General features: G+C 33.8%; 1 protein-coding gene across 5 annotated transcripts in view; it reads left to right on the forward strand.

The window, feature by feature from the left end:
* Positions 1 to 21,013, forward strand: part of FSTL5 (follistatin like 5) — a 283,323-nt gene that overhangs the window by 194,877 nt on the left and 67,433 nt on the right. For all 5 annotated transcript variants that reach the window (XM_027636132.1, XM_027636127.1, XM_027636130.1 and 2 more), the window contains exon 8: positions 16,729 to 16,849. In XM_027636132.1, coding sequence (XP_027491933.1) covers positions 16,729 to 16,849 — 121 coding nt within the window. The remainder of the gene's footprint in view (positions 1 to 16,728; positions 16,850 to 21,013) is intronic.

Here is a 21,013-nt window from a genome sequence, read left to right on the forward strand (position 1 = left end):
AATTGTTCTTTTCTCAACCTCTGATCTTTATCTTTTGTGCCTCCAATTCTCCTCTCCAGCCCCACACAGGGGCAGGAGGGTGAGTAATTGAGCAACACATGGTTTGGAGGGTTTCAGTGGGAACACTAAATTGTGGAATACCATTCCTAACCCATGACAAATAGATATTCAAAATTCATGTAAACCAATTTCTTTATTTACGAGTGTGCTAAAAGAGGGAATGCCTGCTTGCAGGGATTAGTCAATGCACTGACTTTCTGATTAGCTGCAGCAAGCTCTGCATGCTCTTGCTTCATTCCTTAGGAGCTTTTCCTCCTCTCTGATGTTTTCCCACTGGCCCTCTTACCCTGCAGAGTCTTTGATGGGGGTCTCTCACCCTTATGTGAGGAAAAGTGTAGGAGTCCTATGACATGAAGGGAGCACCAGAACCTCAGAGGTGATGCTCCCACTTTTTGGAAGACAGTAACTCATAGTCCAACAATGAAGAAATCAAACTGTTCAGTCATAGTACCATAGTCAAAAAGCTAGCAATCTTGTTCAGTACAAAATCTGGGTCCTGACCAGTTTATTTTGAGCTTTTATTAGTAAATTGCAGTGCAGTAATTGCAATGTCAGATCTTCCGTGTGGTCCAGCAGTATTCATTCTGTGTGTTACAGTCAGGATATATGAAGTTGACTTTAAAAGCCTACTTACAGGTTTTCCTTATATATTATGCTTATGACACCTCTAAAACATATCTGTTACATATTTCTCATATTTTCTACTGATTTTTTTTCTTATGAGGTAGTTCGGTTTGTTTAACAGTGACTCATCAAAGCCAGCACATTTCTATTTTTACCTGTATTGAATTGTCCTTTATGTTTTACACAGTTTTTCTTTTAAGTAGGATGTATAATTACCTTTTCTATTGAATGGATCAAATAACGTTTGTTTTGTTTTTTTTTTTCTATTCCACCTTAGAAGTAAAGTGAAAATAATTATTGTCAAAAATGCCAATCAGCTTTATCAAATACCTAATGTTTTTTGTTTACTTATAGTTAAGCCAAAAGTTTTGACCACCAGTACAACCATCTCATTCAGTCCTCTTCCATCCTACTTTTTTCTCTTTTTTTTTTGAATCTGATTTTGAGTCCTAATTAATTCTTTAGTGCTGGGATAAATCACATGTATGACTTGCAAGATATGGTATGTTTTATTTTGAATATTGAGGCTATTTTAATATTTATTTTAGTGATGGTATGATGAATGCTACTTTGGACTTTACATCGTGTTTTCATGACACTGTAAAGGCACATATAAACCAGGTACCAAAGCTGATCTGTAGGCTTCTGGGTTAATGAAGTACTGAGAAAAAGATTGGGATGAGATTTCATTCACAAAGTATCAATTCCCATAAAAATAATTTGGATATGCCAGTTCTATAAATTTAGCCTAACTGAAGTTATAATACTTCAGAACTTTATGATACAGCTTATTATGTACATTTTTTTATGGTGGGGACTATTTTAACTTTGAACTGATGATTCTCTTTATGAAGAAAAGAAATGTTAAGATCCTCATAGGCTTTCTCTTCTCTTGTGCTCAATCAGTGCACTTCATTTTATCTTTATTACAAATGAAAGTGTTTACTTCAGAGGTGAACAGAGTCATATTCTGTGGGCCATCGTCTCCTCTCATGCTTTCAGCAGTGTAACTGAGATCAGGATCTGGTCATTCTTCTATTACAGAGTGGGGCAAAGTAATTGTTTCTTGCAGAGCGGAGTCCCTTGTCTTGCACTACTCATAATTTTACATTCTAGAGCTGTTTCTACTGTTAATATCCAAAATAGCTGAATCCATTAGTATTTTCCTGTTTGATTTTCTGCATTTCAAAATAAAAGTCCTTGTGACAGTGAAAGGTGATAAGATGTAAATCCATTTCCCCTTACCATGAAGAAATCCTTGAAAATAACTGCAGGCAAGTCATATTAAACAACCTCGAAGACAGTGTTATACATTTCTGACATTTACAGACAGAAATTATTAATAAAATGAGAAAGGGACACTGTGGATTTCTGAATTACTTGATTCTTCCAAATGAATTTTTAACACAACACATTGAGCACATTGTTAGAAGAGTAGCTGAAATGGTAAATCTGTACTCCTAGATGTTTAAGAGGACCTTCTGTGGGAGATGAAATATATAAATACCAAAGATGTTCAAAATATTGTTATCCTTGTTCTTCATAGATATATCTTGTAAAATGGAGTTGCTTCCATAATACATCAGTGATACTTTAATTTCTGTTTTATTACTGTTGGCATTGTACAACATGGTTATATCCCCCCTACCTATTCTAAATCTTGTATAGTAAACACTGTTTAGCACATTCTGTAGAAACATGTAACTATTTTAAAGTACAGGGATTGCAATTTAATTTATGTTAATGTTTTCCTTTCAGCAAGCTTTTAGATGCATCATGTTTTTTCTACCATATTATTCATTCAAATGCTGTTTCTTATTGTCCTGCTATAGTAACTCCTACTCTTTTTTTTTTTTTGTTCAGAGAAAACAGAAATTTTATCACACTTACCTTTTTTCTCCTTCTGCCTATCTTCCTACATTTTAAAATTAGTGGAAAGCTGTTTAATATTCTGTGTTATAAGCTGACTTCAAAATTTTTATAAGCATCACTTTTTCATCCCCATAGCATCTTTCTTCCTCAACTTTTTCTTTTCATTTCAAATACAGTTTTCTGTGTTCTTTTCTGTATATGTATATATAGGGATGCAGGTTATGTCTACAATCAATATTTCTGTTACTAGCAAATTCAGTTTGAGCTATTAATTTCTGATTAGTTCATGAAAAAATTGCAGCTTGATTTTTATGTAAAGTTATAGACTTACTACTCTCACTTTTCCTACTGTATACATTCCATCAGCTGGATGAAACCCAGAATCATTTCTGAATAAGTTTATTACTAGTTACATATTTATTTCTCCAACTTGTCCAGGTCATTTTGTAGCATTTTTTCTATCCTACTAGATTTAATGCTTTTCACAGCTTTGGTAAGAAATATCTGAAGGGGTTTTATAGTACAAAAAAAAGATTACCAAGCTTTTCAGGTTATTTTTTTAGAAAAGAAGTCTCAAAAGAGCAACATGTATTAGGCTACAGCTAGCAGTAAAGGTCATTCCTTCTTAAAAGCATGAGAAAGATGCTTTGTTAATAATGGCCTCCTGTGGTTCACAGCCCTGACTTTGGAATCATTTCTGTAGTACATTAAATAGGAGGGCCATATCACCAGTAATAAAAGTACTTTGATATTTAGGAGTCTGTTTCATTGAACAGAGAGACACAATTACTTAAATACCAAAAGAAAAAAAAAAGAACCCCTTTTTTCCCCTTCCTTACAAGCAGCCCAGGAAGAAAAATTAGGATGGGTGGGACATAACAGCCTTTTGAGAATTTGGCTCAACTGGCATTTATATATTTTGAAAAATAATAATAATTAAAAAGAAAACTGCAGAAGTGTACCAAGGTATTTACTTGGTACTGACTTAGAAAGAAAATTGCTACCCACCTGAAAAATAATCGATACTGCTACTTGCAAAGGTGAACATGAAGCAAATTACTTATCTAGATCAAGCTTGATTAGTTTGTGAGCTCTGACTGGATAACAACAGAAAGGGTATGTCTGCCATGACTTTCAAATTATGTGTAAGTTTTTTCTTAATCAAACTGGTCAGTGATCTGTCTACCCATACACCTAGTAGAATGTGGCATCCATTCATTTCTAAATTTTATTGAAGATCTACTTTAGCTCAGACTGATTTCTCTTTCACCACACAAATTCATGTGCCATATGTTAATTTTATCACCTTCATGTGTATTCTTCCTTTCTTTTTCATGTTTACACCATTTTTACACAGTTATCTTGATAATCTAGAGCTCCTTTTTCAGAAATTTACATCCAGAACCTTTTCTGTTTGGATATAAAGAGTATTTGTATCCATAGCAAAGAGTTTTCATTGTTCTGTTAAAAAGGAGAGATAAAATAAACCACAGATTTTTCTAAATTTAAAATGAATTGGGGAACAGATGCATCAATGCCGTCCATCTGATTCTCCTTTCACGTATGCCTGCCTATTGTAGCACTTCAAACTACAACAGAAGTAGGAAAGTTGAAACATTGCTTCTAAATAATACCTAGCTTGGTTTGTTATAACAAAATTGTCCTACCCTAAGGAAAAAAGGATCAATGAATCTGCATTCTTAATGTACTTTTGCAGATACAATGAGATAGAAGTGACTGGATTTTTTGACAGTTACCCAAAAGTACTTAAATATGTTTTGGGTTTACTGGTGATTAAAGTTTTTCCTCTAGAGCTTTCAAAGGGAAATACATTAATGTTTTCAAATAATAAGTCTTGGCATATAGATACTTAATTGAAATATTGAAGAAGAAAAAAAATATTTTTTTAATTGAAAATAAATTTCAGAGTACCTTAATAATAGAAAATGTTCTTACCCACTCTCATCTTAAGTATGTTATCTTGTCTGGTTTAAATCAGATTTATGAGTCCATTTAATCTTAAGAATTTTCATAAGAACAATTTTTATGCATTTAATTTCAAATAGTCCTGTTAATTGAGAGGAGGCTATGTCTTCCTTTATAGCGTTTTTGCTCCTTCCAGGCAAATGTCTCTCTTTACAGACCTATTTATGTTAATGAGAAATAAAATAGAATTGCCATATTATGACATGGTAAACTATCAATACCATACCACTTTTTTCTATGAGATATTTTTAATTTTGTGCAGCAATTTGGTAAACGTTAGAAACTCTGTGAAGTCCCTGCTATTGTCATCTATAGTTAATGAAAGATGACTGAAATCCTGTTCTGTCTTTATATTTTTGACATTATATACATTAGTTTTAACATCAGACAAGAAATCAATTAATGTAAAAAGACTTTGAAGTTTAACCTGTGAAAGTTAAACAATTAACATTTTAAATTATAGCAAAAGGGAGGCAGATCAAAAAGCCACCTTTTCTCCCGCCTATTATTATTATCTCCCATCTCCCTCTCTATTAATAAAGATCTTATTTCTGACATGGATTCTATGATCACAGAGATGGCAACAGTTAATGATAGAGTTATAATTGGAGTAAAAGATAATTGAAACCAAAGGTTAGCTAAAGAGATCAGCAATAGAAAAAGCACCTCTGTATGTTTCAGTCTTGCAAAGTAAGACTGTGCTGCATATAAGAAAAAAATATGTGATGGTGTTTCAGTAATACAGTTACATATGGTGACAGTAGTATAGAAGATTTCCAATGAATAGTGCTGTCCCATTGTTTAAAATAATGACATAGAGCAAAGTGAAAAGAGAAGATTTAGTGTATATAGCTTCCTAGTTCATAAAGGACTTGTATTTCTAAAGAAATTTTGGGTCTATTACAAAAAGCAGTACTTACAGAAGCAAAAATTAATTATAGTAGACAAATATAAACAATAATGGTGTTCTGAGTAGTAAAATTATTTTGGTGTATCTTGTAGAAAGTTGAAGTGTGTTAACAAAGTGTTAGCTGTTGTTGCAACGGAAGAGAATTGCTTACTGTGATTGGCAGAGCAGTTGTAAAATTGAAGCAATGTATCACAGAAGAGAGAACCTGTTACTCAGTTCAAAGAGCACAGGAATATGGTTGTGACTCAGTGTGGTACTCTCATTTGCATACAAATCTTATATATAAGTGTTTTGTTTAACTGGAGTTTATGGTCTTATTTTTAACTGGGCAACTGAAAGTACTTCTGGGGTTTTTTTCAATGTTCTAATGCATAAGAAACACGTATACCTCAATTAGGCATTTTGCTCTTAAGTAGTACACAGTTTATACTGCAAGTAACAGGATATGGTTAAAATTATATGTATAACAAATGTGAGTGTTTAATAAGAACAAAGTTTTAAACATCAGCAAGATTTATGTACTTTGTTAATAACAGCAAGAAAATATTTGTGATCACTATTCACAATTCCTTTAGGAAGTGGGGAATTTACAGCCTCACTTTCTGTGATTTGAACACAGACTAGATCAAAAACAAATATCTCATTAGTCATAATGTGTAGAAAATAATGGGATTTTTTTAGTTCAGCATTATGGTATTATCTTTGTGCGTGAACAGCTATGAAAATATATGTTACCTGTAGGCTTATCATAACATCTTGGCTTCATATTAGTAAAAGGACAGAAGTTATACTTGGTACAACTCTAGAAAATCTGTTCATCAGTGTCACTGTATTTTATTTATTTTTTTTTACAGATAATTTTCTGAGCACTGTAATTTGTCTTGTTTTATACCAGGATGTTCTTGCAGCGGCTTACAGTTTACCTGACTAGAAACCATAACCAGGGAATACAAAGGCTATCACTAAAAAGTATCATCACAATTCATTTCTGTAGGAAGGCTAAATAAAACTAAACAAACAACCCCCCCAAACCAATCAACAACCATGTAAAACCCAAAAACCCTGAGCAAAACCAAAAGATTCTTACATAAGTAGTTTCCGTGGTTACAGTGAAAGGTGGCTGTGAATGACCCTGAGGTGTCTCTTCTATCATTGATATCTTGCCTAGTAAACCTATCTTGTGATAAAAGATTAGACTGATGGACGTGGAATGTTGTATTAGTGGTTTGAGCAAAGGCAATGTGTATGTGCCACTTAGATAACCAAGATTGGTAGTAAGTGTAAATTATCTCACCTTTCACTTTTTTATTAGTCTAAATTCAACATTTGCTTGTAGTACTCCTGCTCATACTGAGTGCTTAGTTCAGATTGACTGGGATTTTCTGTTTGTTTAAATGGCTCTAAAAAAAATATTTTAGAAGTATTGAGTGTGTCAATCTGACTAGACCCTTGTTAAGTGAAGCTGTTGTGCTGGCATTCAGACTGCCAATGTTTTGATTTTATAAGCAAAGAGAAGAAGATGGTAATAAATGGATGTCAATCACTTTGTTGTATGTAATCAGGTGTATACTTGAAAAAGTCTTTCATATAGGAATTCCATTCAAAATCTTTCTATGCATGTATGTCCCCATTTCTTGCATAACATATTTGATAACAAACTGACACAAGTGGCACTGTATTAACAATTCAAGTAATATATGACTGGCCCTCTTTTCTCTCTACTGTTGTTGGTAGATCATACATTAATGTTGCATTTAAAATGAGATATCAACTTAAAGAAAACTATTCAAATCACAATATGACTTTGTCCTTCTTGGTACATTAAGAGTGAGCTAAAGCAAATCATTCTGATTTTTATATCAGCTTTGAAGGTACTAGGTTTATTTTTTTCTTTTTTTCCTTTTTTTTTCTTTTTTTTTCCCCTTATCTCCTCTTTAGTTACCACACAGTAGGAGATTCCCAACTAGTCTCTATGTTTTTGGTTTAGGTAGTTTTGTCTGCAAGATATTTGAAAGTCGTATGTGTTTGAAAAGGTATTTTGTGGCCCATTGAGTTTATCACATGTATGAAAGAGATTTTGTGATAAACCAAAATTTATCCCACAAGGCTTTTACAGATTGTATAAAGCTTGAAGACACTCTACCTGCCTGTCTATCTCACTCATGGATAGTTCAGAAATACATGGGATGGATTGGATGAAAGACGGATGAAAATTTTTGTAATACAGAAGTCTAAGGGTTGTTGTTTTGGTGTTTTGTTTTTTTTTTTTGTTTGTTTTGTTTTGTTTTGTTTTTAATTTTTTTGTAGATTCTCTTGAGTTTGTGAAGAAACATCTGGTGAAATTTCTATGAAATAAAATGAAATATGTTTCTATGAAATAAAATAGGTTCTTTTAGTGTAAGGTGAGTGTAGTTCAGGAAAGAAAGATATTAATTATTGTCAACATCGGAAAAGGGGTTCGCACTCATGAAACTAAAACTGAAATCCAGTATTTTATGCAATAGGAAGATCAAAAACTTCAATAAACTTTATAAATTTAAAACTAAAGTGTTTGCGATCTAAGTATTTGAAAACAGATTAAATCTTACAGTGTAATTATGAAGAGCTGATATTTTTAGAATCAGGAAAGTTAGGAAAATTCAGTGATTTCTTTGCACTAATCCTACAAATATAATGTCTTTAAAAAAAGAAAGTAGAAATAGAGTTGCTCTTGCTTAGCTCATTCCACAAATCTGATCCTAAATTGAGACCTGAAGCATACATTGAGTCAGCACTGCTTCTTTGGGGTCTCCTGGCACTTAGATACACTTTGGAATGTGATCCAAGTAAACTGCACAGTGGAAAGCTAATTTCTCTTTGAAGAACCAGCTTGGAGTGTAATAATAAATACATCTACAATTAAAACTGATTTTAAAAAAAATACAATTTGGGGAGATTATGATAAACTGTGGTAATTGTGTAGTTATAAGTTCATGTCACTGATTATGAGGTGAACTTGAGAAATATATGAGACATTAATGTCAGCTACTTTATCTGATTAAATCTGATTATACAACAATTTGTTTTGTTAGAAAGGAGTAAAAGTTGAATGGTATATGAATGATTCTGAAGATTTCTGTGTAACATGATGCAATAAAAAAGACAGCTGTATCAGAGCATGCCGAAATTTTCATTTAACAAAAGCTGCATCTACTCAGTTGGAGATTTTGAATGTCTAAATAAGTTAGCAGTCATTATTGCAGATTCATAGCAAGATAGCATAAAATTACAGAGTTTTTGGGGAAGTAAAAGGTTAGTGATGTTTTATGACTACCCTCAAGAGCTCTAGTACTTCGGCAAAGCTGTCACTTGTGTCTAGTGACTCCCATAAACAAGAAAAAAATCCTCATTCTCTTTACACATCTACATATAAAATGAAGTCATTATTCTCACTGATGATCTAGTAGTAAAGGGTTTTATGGCACTTTTCTGTGTCATCCCTCTTCAGATTCTTAGGAAGCTTGTAACATTATTAGATTTCAAAACGGCAAAACCGTGTTTTAATCAACTGACATGTTTTTTGAGAAGTGCAAATGAGTTTCATGTTTTCTGTAGAAAAATGGATGTTACCATTTATTAGCTGTTACTATTTCCTCAGGAACTGAAACTGCAATCCTTACTGTATACAAGAGAATAAAAGGAAAATCATACATCTCTAACAAATTATTTAAACAGATGCAATGTTATTCTATTCATTTATAGTCAGAGAAATAATCTTTTTCTGAGATTTGCTGAATACAAACAAATCCTGCTCAATTCAACCAATGATCTGGGCTCATCTATTATTTCAGGAAGAGAGAATAGAGGATGATCTCTGCATTGACTGTTTTTAATAGAATCTTGGGAAAGTATGCACAGAGACTTTCTCAACATTGGAGATTTAGTTAGATGTTCTGAATTGCTCACCAGATGATCACCTTTTTACCCAGGAGCAGTAGAGTAATGCTAGTAAAGCTATTTTGCTTTACTAAAGCTAGTAAAGCTATTGTGATGAAAAACAGCCCTTTGTAAAATTCACTCATGATTTGGTTTTTTTCTTTACATTGTCCCCAGTGTCAAGAAACAGAGGGATCAATTAAATGCCTAGAATGTCTAGTTGTAACTAGGAAGTTTCTTTCCATGGTCAGCAGAGAGAGGCAGGTGGTAACCAAAGCGGGGAGCAATGATGGAACCACTGAACTGTCCTGTGGAAGGATTTTGCTACCTTTAGCTTTCTCAACTAACTGCAAAAGAAGCTTACAAAGATTAATTTCCCTTGACTAAAGCTAGCCTGCATTAATAGCCATGAACTGTTGTCTAGTGCTACATCCTTCAGAACAGAGCTTCCTTTAAGATCCTGTCACTTTCCCCTGTAGATACTACAGCTGTGCTTGTTTTAGACTGTGCATTTTCTTTTCTTAGATTTTGATGTGATTTATAATTCTCTGTAAGGCTGGTTCTTCAACTAGTGGATTTACACTAGATTCATGATTTGTTCTTATCGCAACTTTGAAATATGAAACTGAGAGAAGGTATGCAAAATTTGTGCTTATGAAATTTAGGGTTTGTTTTTTTAAGATAGAAACAAAACTAAAAGAACCTCTTGGATTTGTGCCAAATGCAATTATTTTCAGACTTCATTGTGGAATTTAATTTCTTTCTGACAGGCACTAACAAACTGCAGAGTTGCATTGCTTTGCCAATGTGAACAGAGAAACTGATTACTTGGAAAATAGAAGTTGTAACATTGACATTAGCATGAAAAACCTGAGCTGAGTTTATCTGGCAAACCATGCATACATAAATAATTATTTTAAAAAATGTTTTCAGTTAATCCTCAAAAGGTTATCTACTTTCTGTGTCCTTGTAATAAAGGAAGTTAAAGATACTGAAAAATATGTAAAATATTAACAAGAATGTGACATTAGTATTACTGGTACTCTTATGAGTTGATTGAAATCAAATGCAGAAAGCTTGGAGGGAGGTGTAGGAAATAAAGGGAATTGTGGTATACTGGCTGTGTTTTATAAGCAAACAGCTGTTATTTCAAAAATATCTGGTTGTCTGCAATTATTGATGCACCTTTCCCTCAGCAAACCAATGCAAAATTTTAATCCTTAGCTTCAAGTTTTTTAACTACTCAGTTCAGAGGCAGATGATGGGTTTTTTTGCCTTTTCCCATTAAAAAATCGAGACTTCCCTTTAAAAAGGATGTAAACACCCACACTCTAAGTGTGTTATCATTACCATTGAACTAGTATTAACTATCAGTAAAAAGGAGTCCAAAAAATATAATTTTTTTCTTTTTTGCAGATTTGTCAAAGACTGCAAATAGAAATACAGGTCATATGAAATCTTAGAGTTATGAATTCAAAATATGGGGTGCCTGGTAATTCCATTTATTAAGGTTCCAGTAAGCTTTTTTTTTTGTTTGTTTCAGTATAATGCAAGTAATAATTCTCATCTCCAGTTCACATAGCCTGTATGATTTCCTTATTGTTTTTATTTTTGTCTTTTTTATTTTATTCTTCATAATGTGGAGTTTTGGAGCTAAAAGTAATATTTTGAAGTTCTTTAGAATTCGAAAAACTAAAGGCCATAAGATCGTATTTTTTCTTCTGACATACATGAAACAGGTACCATAAAATCAGTATTGTGAAAGTGTATAAGTGTAAACTTTGGTGCATGAAAATCACTTTTTTACTATGTACCAATGTGGAGGTACTGGTGATTGCTGGTGTTCTAGGAAACTCAGAGAATTAATCAGCTGCCAGAAACTGAGCTTACAGGGAGAAAATTTTAAAACAAAATTCTTAGCCAGTTCATAGCTCTCTTAAATGCAGTATGTTCTGTTTTACAAAATGTTTATATCACTGCGTTAAAAAGCTGAGGTTGGAATGCTGGTCAGAAAGTTATCACCTAGGCCTGAAAAAATTGCAGGGATTAAAAAAAAGAAACAAAAATGAGAAAACAAAATCACTTATAAACCAGAAAGAAAATATTTCATATTTTTTGAGTTTGGGATGAACCCTTTGGATCACTCTGTCACTCAGAATGTGGAAAACCCAGGTACCAAACTCTGGTTTGAGTTTTGTACATTAATGAATTTCCTATTGCATTTGGGGCTCTAAGCACCAGATCTACAGTTATTTTGTGAGGGAGTTAGACTTTTCTTCTAGAAAAATCGTGTTTTCTGATTTAAAAGAAAAAAAAAGGGAAAAAAAAAAAGGAAAGCAAACTAAAAAAAAAAACACAAGCAAAATCTTCTGCAGTTTTGGGTATAATGCCTTCAGACCACCTAAATGTAGTCTGCATTCCTGATCCATTTTCCTGAACTACTTAAATCTCTGAACAGAATTCTCACTTATACATTACTAGTGAGATTTGGGCAATGATCAGTGTGGATGGACTTAGTGAAAAGAAAAATAAAGACGTGTCGTGGTTTGAGACTCTCAAAAATCCAATTTCTAAGCCCCCCACACTTTGCTTCAATGTGAGAGGGGTTTTCAGACATAACACATCTAGTATTACTAACACAATAAATACTGTAATACATTTATATACAACAATTCTAACTATCTCTCCTATGGTAAAGCAATATATTTACATAGATCGAATCCCTCCTTTCCCTCCAAAAAAAAGTTCAGAAGGAAAGAAGAAAAGGTTTTTTCCACTTTCAGGGCAGCAGTATCTCTCCTCTTCAAGGCAGCAGTTGTGGCTGGATTTGTCATAGCTGGAAAATATCTCTCTCTCTCTCCCTCCATTACAACACAGGGTTTTATTCTCACTGCTCTCGGTCCTTAAGCTTCAACCGAAGGTCTCTCCCATGGGCTGCAAAGCAGGGACAAAACTCTCCTTACCATGGTCATATCACAGGGTGCGAGGCATCCCGTGAAAGTCCCTTCCTTGAGGGGTTAAATTCCCTCGAGTCAGAATGGTTTAGGACTCTCAGTTTAGTTTTTTTTGCCCCGAGTGTTCTAACAGAGCTCCTTTGCTCCGCCTCAGCTGTCAACATGGCAGGGGGGAGGAGGAAGGCCACTTCCCCTGCATTCCATCCTGGTCCAACTCACAGGATATCTCTGAGCTCTCAGCTCTTCTCTCTCTCTCTCTAGCTGCTGCTGCATTTCAGAACTCCCTAAAAGTTTGGAAGCCCACCCCTCCTCTTCAGGAGGTCTCTGGGTTTTGGGAAGGTAATCCAGTCTTACTCAAAACAGTGTCTGCTGAATTTTCTCTGCTCTGTTGCCAGCTCTCCCTCCTTGCAGGACATCTCTGCGTCTCTCAGCCTGGCTATGTGCCATGTTGCTGGTTGCCGGCTATCTTCTTGGCTTTCAGCCACAGCTCTCCACTCAACCCTGCCTCTGCTGCTGCCCACTCACAGTGGAGAAACTCCCCCAGCCTTTGACCACGGTACTCAATTCAGTTTTAATACTGTTCCGGGTTTCCACAGCCCCAGTGGGGGGCTGGGGGCCTTGGCCCCCCCCGTGGGGCTCACTGGTCCCCACTCAAACACTTGGCATCTCAAACCATGGCTGCCTCTCTTCCAACTACGTAATCCGGTTTCCTTTTCTGGTCTGTTGTAATATGTTGATTTAACAGGGGCAAATTGTAGCTTCTGGTTGGCTCTACACCAAGAACACCACCCCCTGGGATTAACCACTTTCCAACTCCAAGGGAAAACCCATTTTAACCCACGACGGACATGATATTGTTTATTTGGGAGAGATGTTTTCTGAGGGGAAGGTTGTGATTTTAAGTACAGAAAGTTTTTACAAAAAGCAAAAAACCTCAAACAAAAAGTTATTTAAGAGAGAAATATATTGGCAAAAAATGCTGGGAAAAAAGTACCCACAAACCAAACCAAAACGAATCCTAGGTTCTATGATGGGAAACAAATTCAAGCAGTCTGCTTCATTATACATTCTCCTGTAAGGAGAAGTTGGGAACAGTCTTTGTAGAGCTGTTGATGAAGAAGTGTAGTCAAATGATCATAAACTCTCTTATGCTCAAAGAGTTAGCATATGAAAGCAAGTTATAAAACCAAAGGAAATAACTGTTGATTTGAAAACAAAAATAACCTTTAGGTTTCTGTTGTATAAACACTAAGACAGCAAAGGAAAGAGTGACTATCAAATTAAAGTTTTCTTCCTATATTATTTTACTCATTATTCATGACATATATCATGATTCTTAACATTTCAGGTTCTTAAACAGAACAGAGTTGCATTGGAATCATTGTTAAAATAATTGTTCAATTCTATCTTTTTTATGTATGGCAAAAATAATTAGAGTTTCTCAATGTAATTCCAGAAGTATCTTGCCATTTTTATTTGAACAGTAGGAGACTGAACAGAAATTGAACTTTTAGCAGTTTTTTACCATCATCAAATGTTCTCTATTTATTGCTGTTGATGTTTGAAGGCTCTGTCTGTTTCAACTATGTTTGTGTGTCAGTAGACTCAGGTTTTTTCAGGGACTTAGCTTGTGAGTTAGTCAATAAAACACTGAATATTTGTCAACACGCAGTGTCAAATAACTTTGTTTATATTTCACCATCCCTTTTCAAATGCTGCTTAGAATATCAAGTTCTGTTTGTATTGAGTAGTAATTAACAAAACAAACACTGAACTGCTATAACAATAAACTAGGGATATTTATTTTGTGGTTGTAAAGGAAACCCAAACAAACAATCAGATAAAACCCATACTACCAACAAAAAAAAGCCATCCATAAAATTCAGTCTCTCTGAGTGATGAGATGATGTTGTCATGTGTGAATCTTACTGAAATACTGATGTCTTGGTTAAATAACCACAGGGATGTTTTATCCATGGTTTCTAAGAAAAAGAGGAAAAAGCCATAATACAGGCATTCATTAACTTAAAAAATAGCTACGGTACCTAAAGGTATCATATGCCACAGTGAGTCAGTTAAAGGGCTGGAACAGGTAAGTGTGCTTCAAAGAGGTATCTAATAATGTAGCATAAGGAAATCGTCTCCAGACTGCGTTGTAGCAACTAAATTTTTATACATTCCATCCTATGTCCTATTTTGTTCACAAATACCTTTGGCAGAGATTAGACAGAAAATTTTAGACAGCAATAACAATAGCCATTTTCTAGATAAAACATAAGGACCTAGCTCTTTTGAACAGCTGTTCTTCCATCTTCCACTACTAATGTTGTTGAAGAATAACACTTAGAAAGCATGTGTTTATCTTGTAAGGGAAAAAAGTAGATCAAACTTTTGTTCATACACTTTAGAAAGAGATAAAGATCAAAATACCCAGCTAGGAAGTCTGTTGAAGTTAGGTGGACTATTTTGAAGGGAAATCCAGTTGTATTGACTCATACTATCAAAGTTAAAAATTAAGTCTTAAAGAGGGTTCTTTTTCAATATTTGCAGTGGTAACATGGAATGGTATATTGAAGAGTTAGTAGAAATATTGTCTGTGCAACCAAAGTGCTAATACAGAAAGCTAGAGTTATCTTAAGAAAGGCAAGTTATTGATAGTATTACCGGGTGGGTTACTTTTTAGGTGCTTTGTTTTCCTCTCTCAACGAACAACTAGCATAATCATCTGAAACACAGAGTTGTGCAATGCAAAATTCAGTTTTTCATCTTTGGATGAAGAAATACAGTGAGACGTATGTTTTCTGAATAATATTTTTGAGTGCATTTAAAGAAAGAAATTTAAAAAATTAAAGGGAAGTTCATAGAGATTCTAGTTTTCATGTTTAAATTTTGGTCTACGGGAAGACCCAAGATGTTATAGTAAAAGTCATCTTAAATGAAATATGTGCATAAAAACATTGAGATTATGTTCTCTGGGTATGAACAGAAACCGGAAAGGGAGGTCTTAAAAAAAAAAAATCCCAATAAATTGGGAAAGTCATAGATGATGGAGGAATGCAGGAATAGTCATAATGGACGAGAGGTTGATCTAGCCCAGTATTTTCTCATTGATAACATCCAAAGGATAGACTGTAAGAATAACAAATCACATAGTAATAATTTTCTATCAAAGTTCTTTTAATGTGCAATTTACAGATTTCCTGAATGTATTGTAGCTGAGGTTTTTGTTTTTACAGGCTTTTGATAGTCTTCTGTGGATTTGAGGAATTTATGGAGAAAGTTACAAAGTTTATGAAGAAACAAGGAGGAATTGGTTGGGAATATAAAAGTCCCTTGGCCATGAAATAGTAGAGATAAGGAGCCTAAGTGGAGTCAGAAGGGCAAAAAGCTGGAGTACAGCCATGGACTTCAGGGCAGCAGACTTCAGCCTGTTCAAGGATGTGCTTTGAAGAATCACATAGAAGATCATATTGAAAAGAGAAGGGGTCTAAGAAAGATGGTTTTCAAGGATCACATCCTCTACTCTCAAGAACAGGCTGTCAAACTGAACAGTAAATCAAAAGCAGCCAGAGACCTGTATTAATGAACAAGGAGTTCTTGACAGAACTCAAGTAAAAGGAAGAATGGTGTAAGGAAGGACAGGTGACCCAGGGAGAACACAGAGGTACTATTTGAATGTGCAGATTAGGAAAGACAAAACCATCCCAGAATTGAATCTGGTGAGGGATATAAAGGTCTACAGAGTTTCAGGACTATATCAGCAGCAAAAAGGAAGACTATGGGGAATATGGACCTGTTACTGAGCTGGTCACAGGACCTAGTGCCAAAAGTTTGAGGCTTATGCACTAAAAGCCTCCTTTGCCATGGTCTTGACCAGAAATACTGGCTTTCAGGAATCCCAGATCCCTGAAATCAGTTTACGACAGAAGTAATTCTGTAATGTATCACTGAATCTAATGAGAAGAATTGAAGAAAAAATGAGGATTCTTTTTTTTTGTGTGTATCATTTCGTGTACCATTCCAAAGGATGACAACAATTCCATAGGATGTCATTTAACTTGTTCATTTTTGCAGAGATTTAATTTTTTCTTGCTGATCAGATCCAATCCTAAATATCTTTTCTTCTGCAAATAACTATCATAGCTAAGTAAACATATTGCTTCTGCAGAGTTTAACTAGTTGATAAAATAAAAATTGTATTTTCTTTTACAGACACAGTATATGTGGAAAGATTAAACAACACCATTCACAAGTAGAATGTTTGAATTTCAGATTACTGTCAGATATTCTCATTTAATATTTGTGATGCTTGATATTTGCATGGCTTTATTGCCAAGATGATGAACATAATTACTGTAGAGACGCAGGCTTAATTGTGATAACCTTGTTTTTAATGTTTCCTGGTAGGATTTTGGAGATGATGGGTCCTTGTACATTACTAAGGTTACCACAACTCATATGGGAAATTACACCTGCTATGCTGATGGCTATGATAAGCTCTATCAAACTCATATTCTCCAAGTGACTGGTAAGGAAAAATGTTCTAATTACCAAGTCATGAGAGACTTGGGGTTTGGATTTTGTTAAGCAGATCTGCTGTTGCTGTTTTACTTCTTTTTATTGTGTTACAGCTTATAGAAAAAAAGAAATATAATTTTTTCTTCATTTATTACCTTTAAATAACCTTCCAAAACAATAAAATATAAAAACTTTCATTTATTACTTCCATATCGATAATAGTTATTAAAAGGTGTAAAGATAGTCCAGAGGGCTTTCTTTGCACAGGTCATGTTATAGAGAATAATACGTGGTTTTATATATACATATAGATATACATATAAAGAGTAGGTTTTGGTATTAATTTATTAATTCTGGAACACATTGGAAAAAATAAGTGTGTAAGTCTCTTGTGTTAAGAATGTTTTGTTTAATATAAAATTAAAAATATGTACTTCCCTAAAGGTTTTGTAATTGATGTAGGCTTCTAAATTCAAATTTATTATTTTGAAATCTAACCATGATTTTATTGGATGAACTTCAGGCACCTGGCCTTGAAGTCTTGATCTTTACATTTTCCTGCATCTGTTGAAGTTTTAGGGAACATTTTGTTAAACTCTGTACTTGGAAAAAACTTAACTGGGCAACATTGTTACTGGTGCCTTGAAGACAGGCCTTTACTTTCTCTAAAGCTGCTGTATCCTCTCCCAGCTGTTTTTCATATATGCAGGTTTTTTTCTAATTTGTTTTAAGCAGTTCTTATTGTCCACTGATGAAAGGTCTGCTGTACTTTATCACCACTGAGGTTTAATGTATTTTTTTTCCTTTGAGTGATCCTGTGCTTTCATGTTTTTTCAGTTCATATTTGTCTTTGACTCTTAAGTCTCCCTTTCTGCAGTAAACTACCAGTGTCTGTCGTTTCATGCTGCTACTTAATCCTATCCAGAATCATGTTTGACCTCAATCTTCTCCTCCAAATTTACTTTGCGTGAACAGGCTCTATTTCTCTCCTTAAGCATACAAACCCTAGTTTCCTGGCTATTCTTTGTTTTATTAGTTGTTGCTCAGTTGCACAAAGCCTTATTATAATTGACTTTTCTTGATATTTCATCCAATAATGCTGAAATATTTTGTTATTTTTATCTTTCATTGATATGCACATGAAATACAGCTTCCAAGATTAATTTGACTTTTAATATGATTCATTCTTCTTTTAATAGCTTTATTTTCCCTTTTCTGTTGCTAATATCCTTCACACTTTAAATTACTTTGACTTTTAGTGCTTGTTTGCAGTTTTATAAACATGTTGTCTCTGCTGTTATGTTTCACCAGAAGCTGGCTATGATATTTATCCATCCATATATTTTTATTTTTTTTCTAATTTCTTCCCCTCCCAAGACTTTGCACTTTTCTTCCTTCAAATTTTTCTGCTGGGATCATTTTCTGTCATTTAAAAAGCCAGGAGGAAAATACTGGCTAAACTAGTGAGAAAACTGAAGTGCAGTTTGTTCATATTTTAATTTCTACAGACATAGAAGAATTAGTGGTGAGTTGAACATATTAGGAGGTCCTTGACCAACATTCCTCCTCTGTTTTATGGGTTTTGGTTACCCCAAAATATTAACAAAATTATATTCTTGTCAACACATTCCTTATCTATCTCAGTGTGTAAATAATCCTGCAGGGGTGCATTGCAGCAGTTAAAATAGTAGGATTCCTCACGTTTGTCTCAGTTCAGCACACAATGAGGCAAAACTCCACTGAAGTTGAAGGTTTTCTACAAGACTAGAAAATCAAGGAACATAATTTGAGAGAGGATAACTCTAGATTTTTTTCTGGTGATGGAAGTGTCTGTCAAGATACTGTTTTTTTCATCTGGAAACCACTGTAGACCTCAGATAACTGCTGTTCCAAAGGTTGGCACTGGAATGGTACCTTCTAACATGATGTTGGTTGTTGATATTTTGGGGAGCAAGGAATGGGAAAAGAAGGCCCTTTGAGCATTAGGATCATTTGCTGTGCATGTTGTGGATAAACAGAGTTAAATCCATTGAGATTAAAGGTCAAATGAACAGCTCTTCCACAGTTTAGATCTGTACTTCTAAGCAATAATCTTCTTAAGCACAGGCATGATGGTCAGTACTTGTAGCTGTGATAATGACTAATTAATATAATGATACTTGTATTAACTGGAGAGTCAGTCAAAAGGTTAATGGGATAATGAGGCTTCATTGATCACAAAGATGTAATGTGAAGGTTCAATGAAAACAACGTAATTAGATTTTAAGTCCTTTCTTGATTTCCTTTTATGTACAGCTATATATTTTTAGAAAAAAATATATATTTTTACATTGATTAGTATGCAAATATATATATATAAATCTGATTTATTTTCAAGATTAAAGCCTTTACGATTTTTTTTAGTTTTGAATTATCTGGTACAGTAGTAAAGAATAAGAGAATAAGCTTTCTTTAGAGTTACAAAAATAGAGATTAGGAGCATTGTAAAAGACTTGTTTCATGGTGAAAAAATCAGTCTACTCTTATACAAGTAATATGGTAAATATTGTAAGCAATATTATAAGTTGATATTTAACACTTTTTCATAGAAACTATGAAAAAACCCCAAAATACAAAGTCATAATGGAGCAGGAGTAACTGTTTCATAATGTAATCCTAATTATTAGCATTTACAAAATACTTTAAACTTTCAGTGTGTACAATTTTGAGATTATGTGACTCTGAGACTATATGACTAAAAAATCTGAGTCTGTAAGTTTGATTTTTATTTTTCTTTCAATATATTAGTTATATTTAAATTAATTCTATCAGATATTTTTCCTTTACTGTTGACATCACATGACATGAATCTCATTAATTAGAAAGTCTGATCTCAGATGTATATATAGTTGTATATAATGGTCTTAGTATCACTGAAGACAAAGAGGAGCTCTGTAACTCAATCTTCCATAAAATATTTATGTCAACTCCATAATTAATTTGCTAAAAACTGTCTTAATTCGTATTTCGGAAGAATTTATATAATCTCCCCTATGCTTCTTTATTAGTCTCTGTGTTTTGTCCACAGCAGCCATTCAAACTTTTATAGGTGAATGCTGGTAAATGCTGGAAAAATTCTTCGAGAAAAATTAATAAATGGTGCTTAGAGAGAAAAAAATCTGTAACAAACACATGTATTCTTGTAATGTGTGGTGTTGTATTTGGTAGGGGGCCACCTGTCTCTAAAATGCCTTTTGATGGTATGAATGTATTCAATTAGCCACTTTATAGATAAATATTCAACTCTTTAATACAACAGAAGTGTATGCATCGTTTAAGTGAAAAAACAGAAGTTTATTAACAAAACAGGATTGTTTTTCCTTATGTCTCTGTTATTGCATATGTTAGTTAAGGTGTTAAAAAGGATTATAAAAATTAATACTGTTATCACCATTCTTAGGATTACATTATTGTGATATCTATATCTGACACCAAAAAAAAAAAGCCTTGAAAATTACTACTGAAAAAGCTGAAATACCTAGAAAGTTTGTGTTTTCTCAGCAACTCAATGTTTATTGTGTTGCAGATCCATGCTGTCCATAGCCAGAAATGTTAATAGTAATGATCACGTTGACAGATATAGACATGATACCTAGATGAGTTTAAATATCTTTTTCATAATTCAAGTTTTTCTATTTTTCAAGTATATACAGAGCATAGCCTAGATTTTCCAAATTGACGAATTTCACTTTTGGAAGGTTGTTTCTAGACAGAGAAGCAAGATGTCATTAGCCATATTATAAACAAAATGGAAGACTGACTTCAAACTGAATCCAAAAATGGTACGAGGTTATGGTGTATCTTGCAAATCAACTTAATATATATGTAGCACCTATCTGATTTTTTTTTTCTGTTTGTGTATGGTATCCTAGTCACTGAGATTTTACATTGATTTTACAAGTCAAGATCTTTGCAGATAGGTGATAAGAATTTTCCCCACATTGTTTTCAAGACAAAAGGTTAGCAGTTTGGGTACCTTAAGATAAAGAAAGGAGACCCCAGTCCCTCAGCCTGATGTAAATTGGGTATTTATTATGTCTGAAGAATTGTTTACCAGCTTTGTTTTTCCAAAGTATCTCAGTTTAATAAAAAAGAAGTGTTATTATAAGCAGCAATAGAAGAACCTAGAGCACTA

This window comes from Corapipo altera, unplaced genomic scaffold, assembly GCF_003945725.1.
Source record: "Corapipo altera isolate COAL_440 unplaced genomic scaffold, ASM394572v1 22b, whole genome shotgun sequence".
Taxonomy (NCBI): domain Eukaryota; kingdom Metazoa; phylum Chordata; class Aves; order Passeriformes; family Pipridae; genus Corapipo; species Corapipo altera.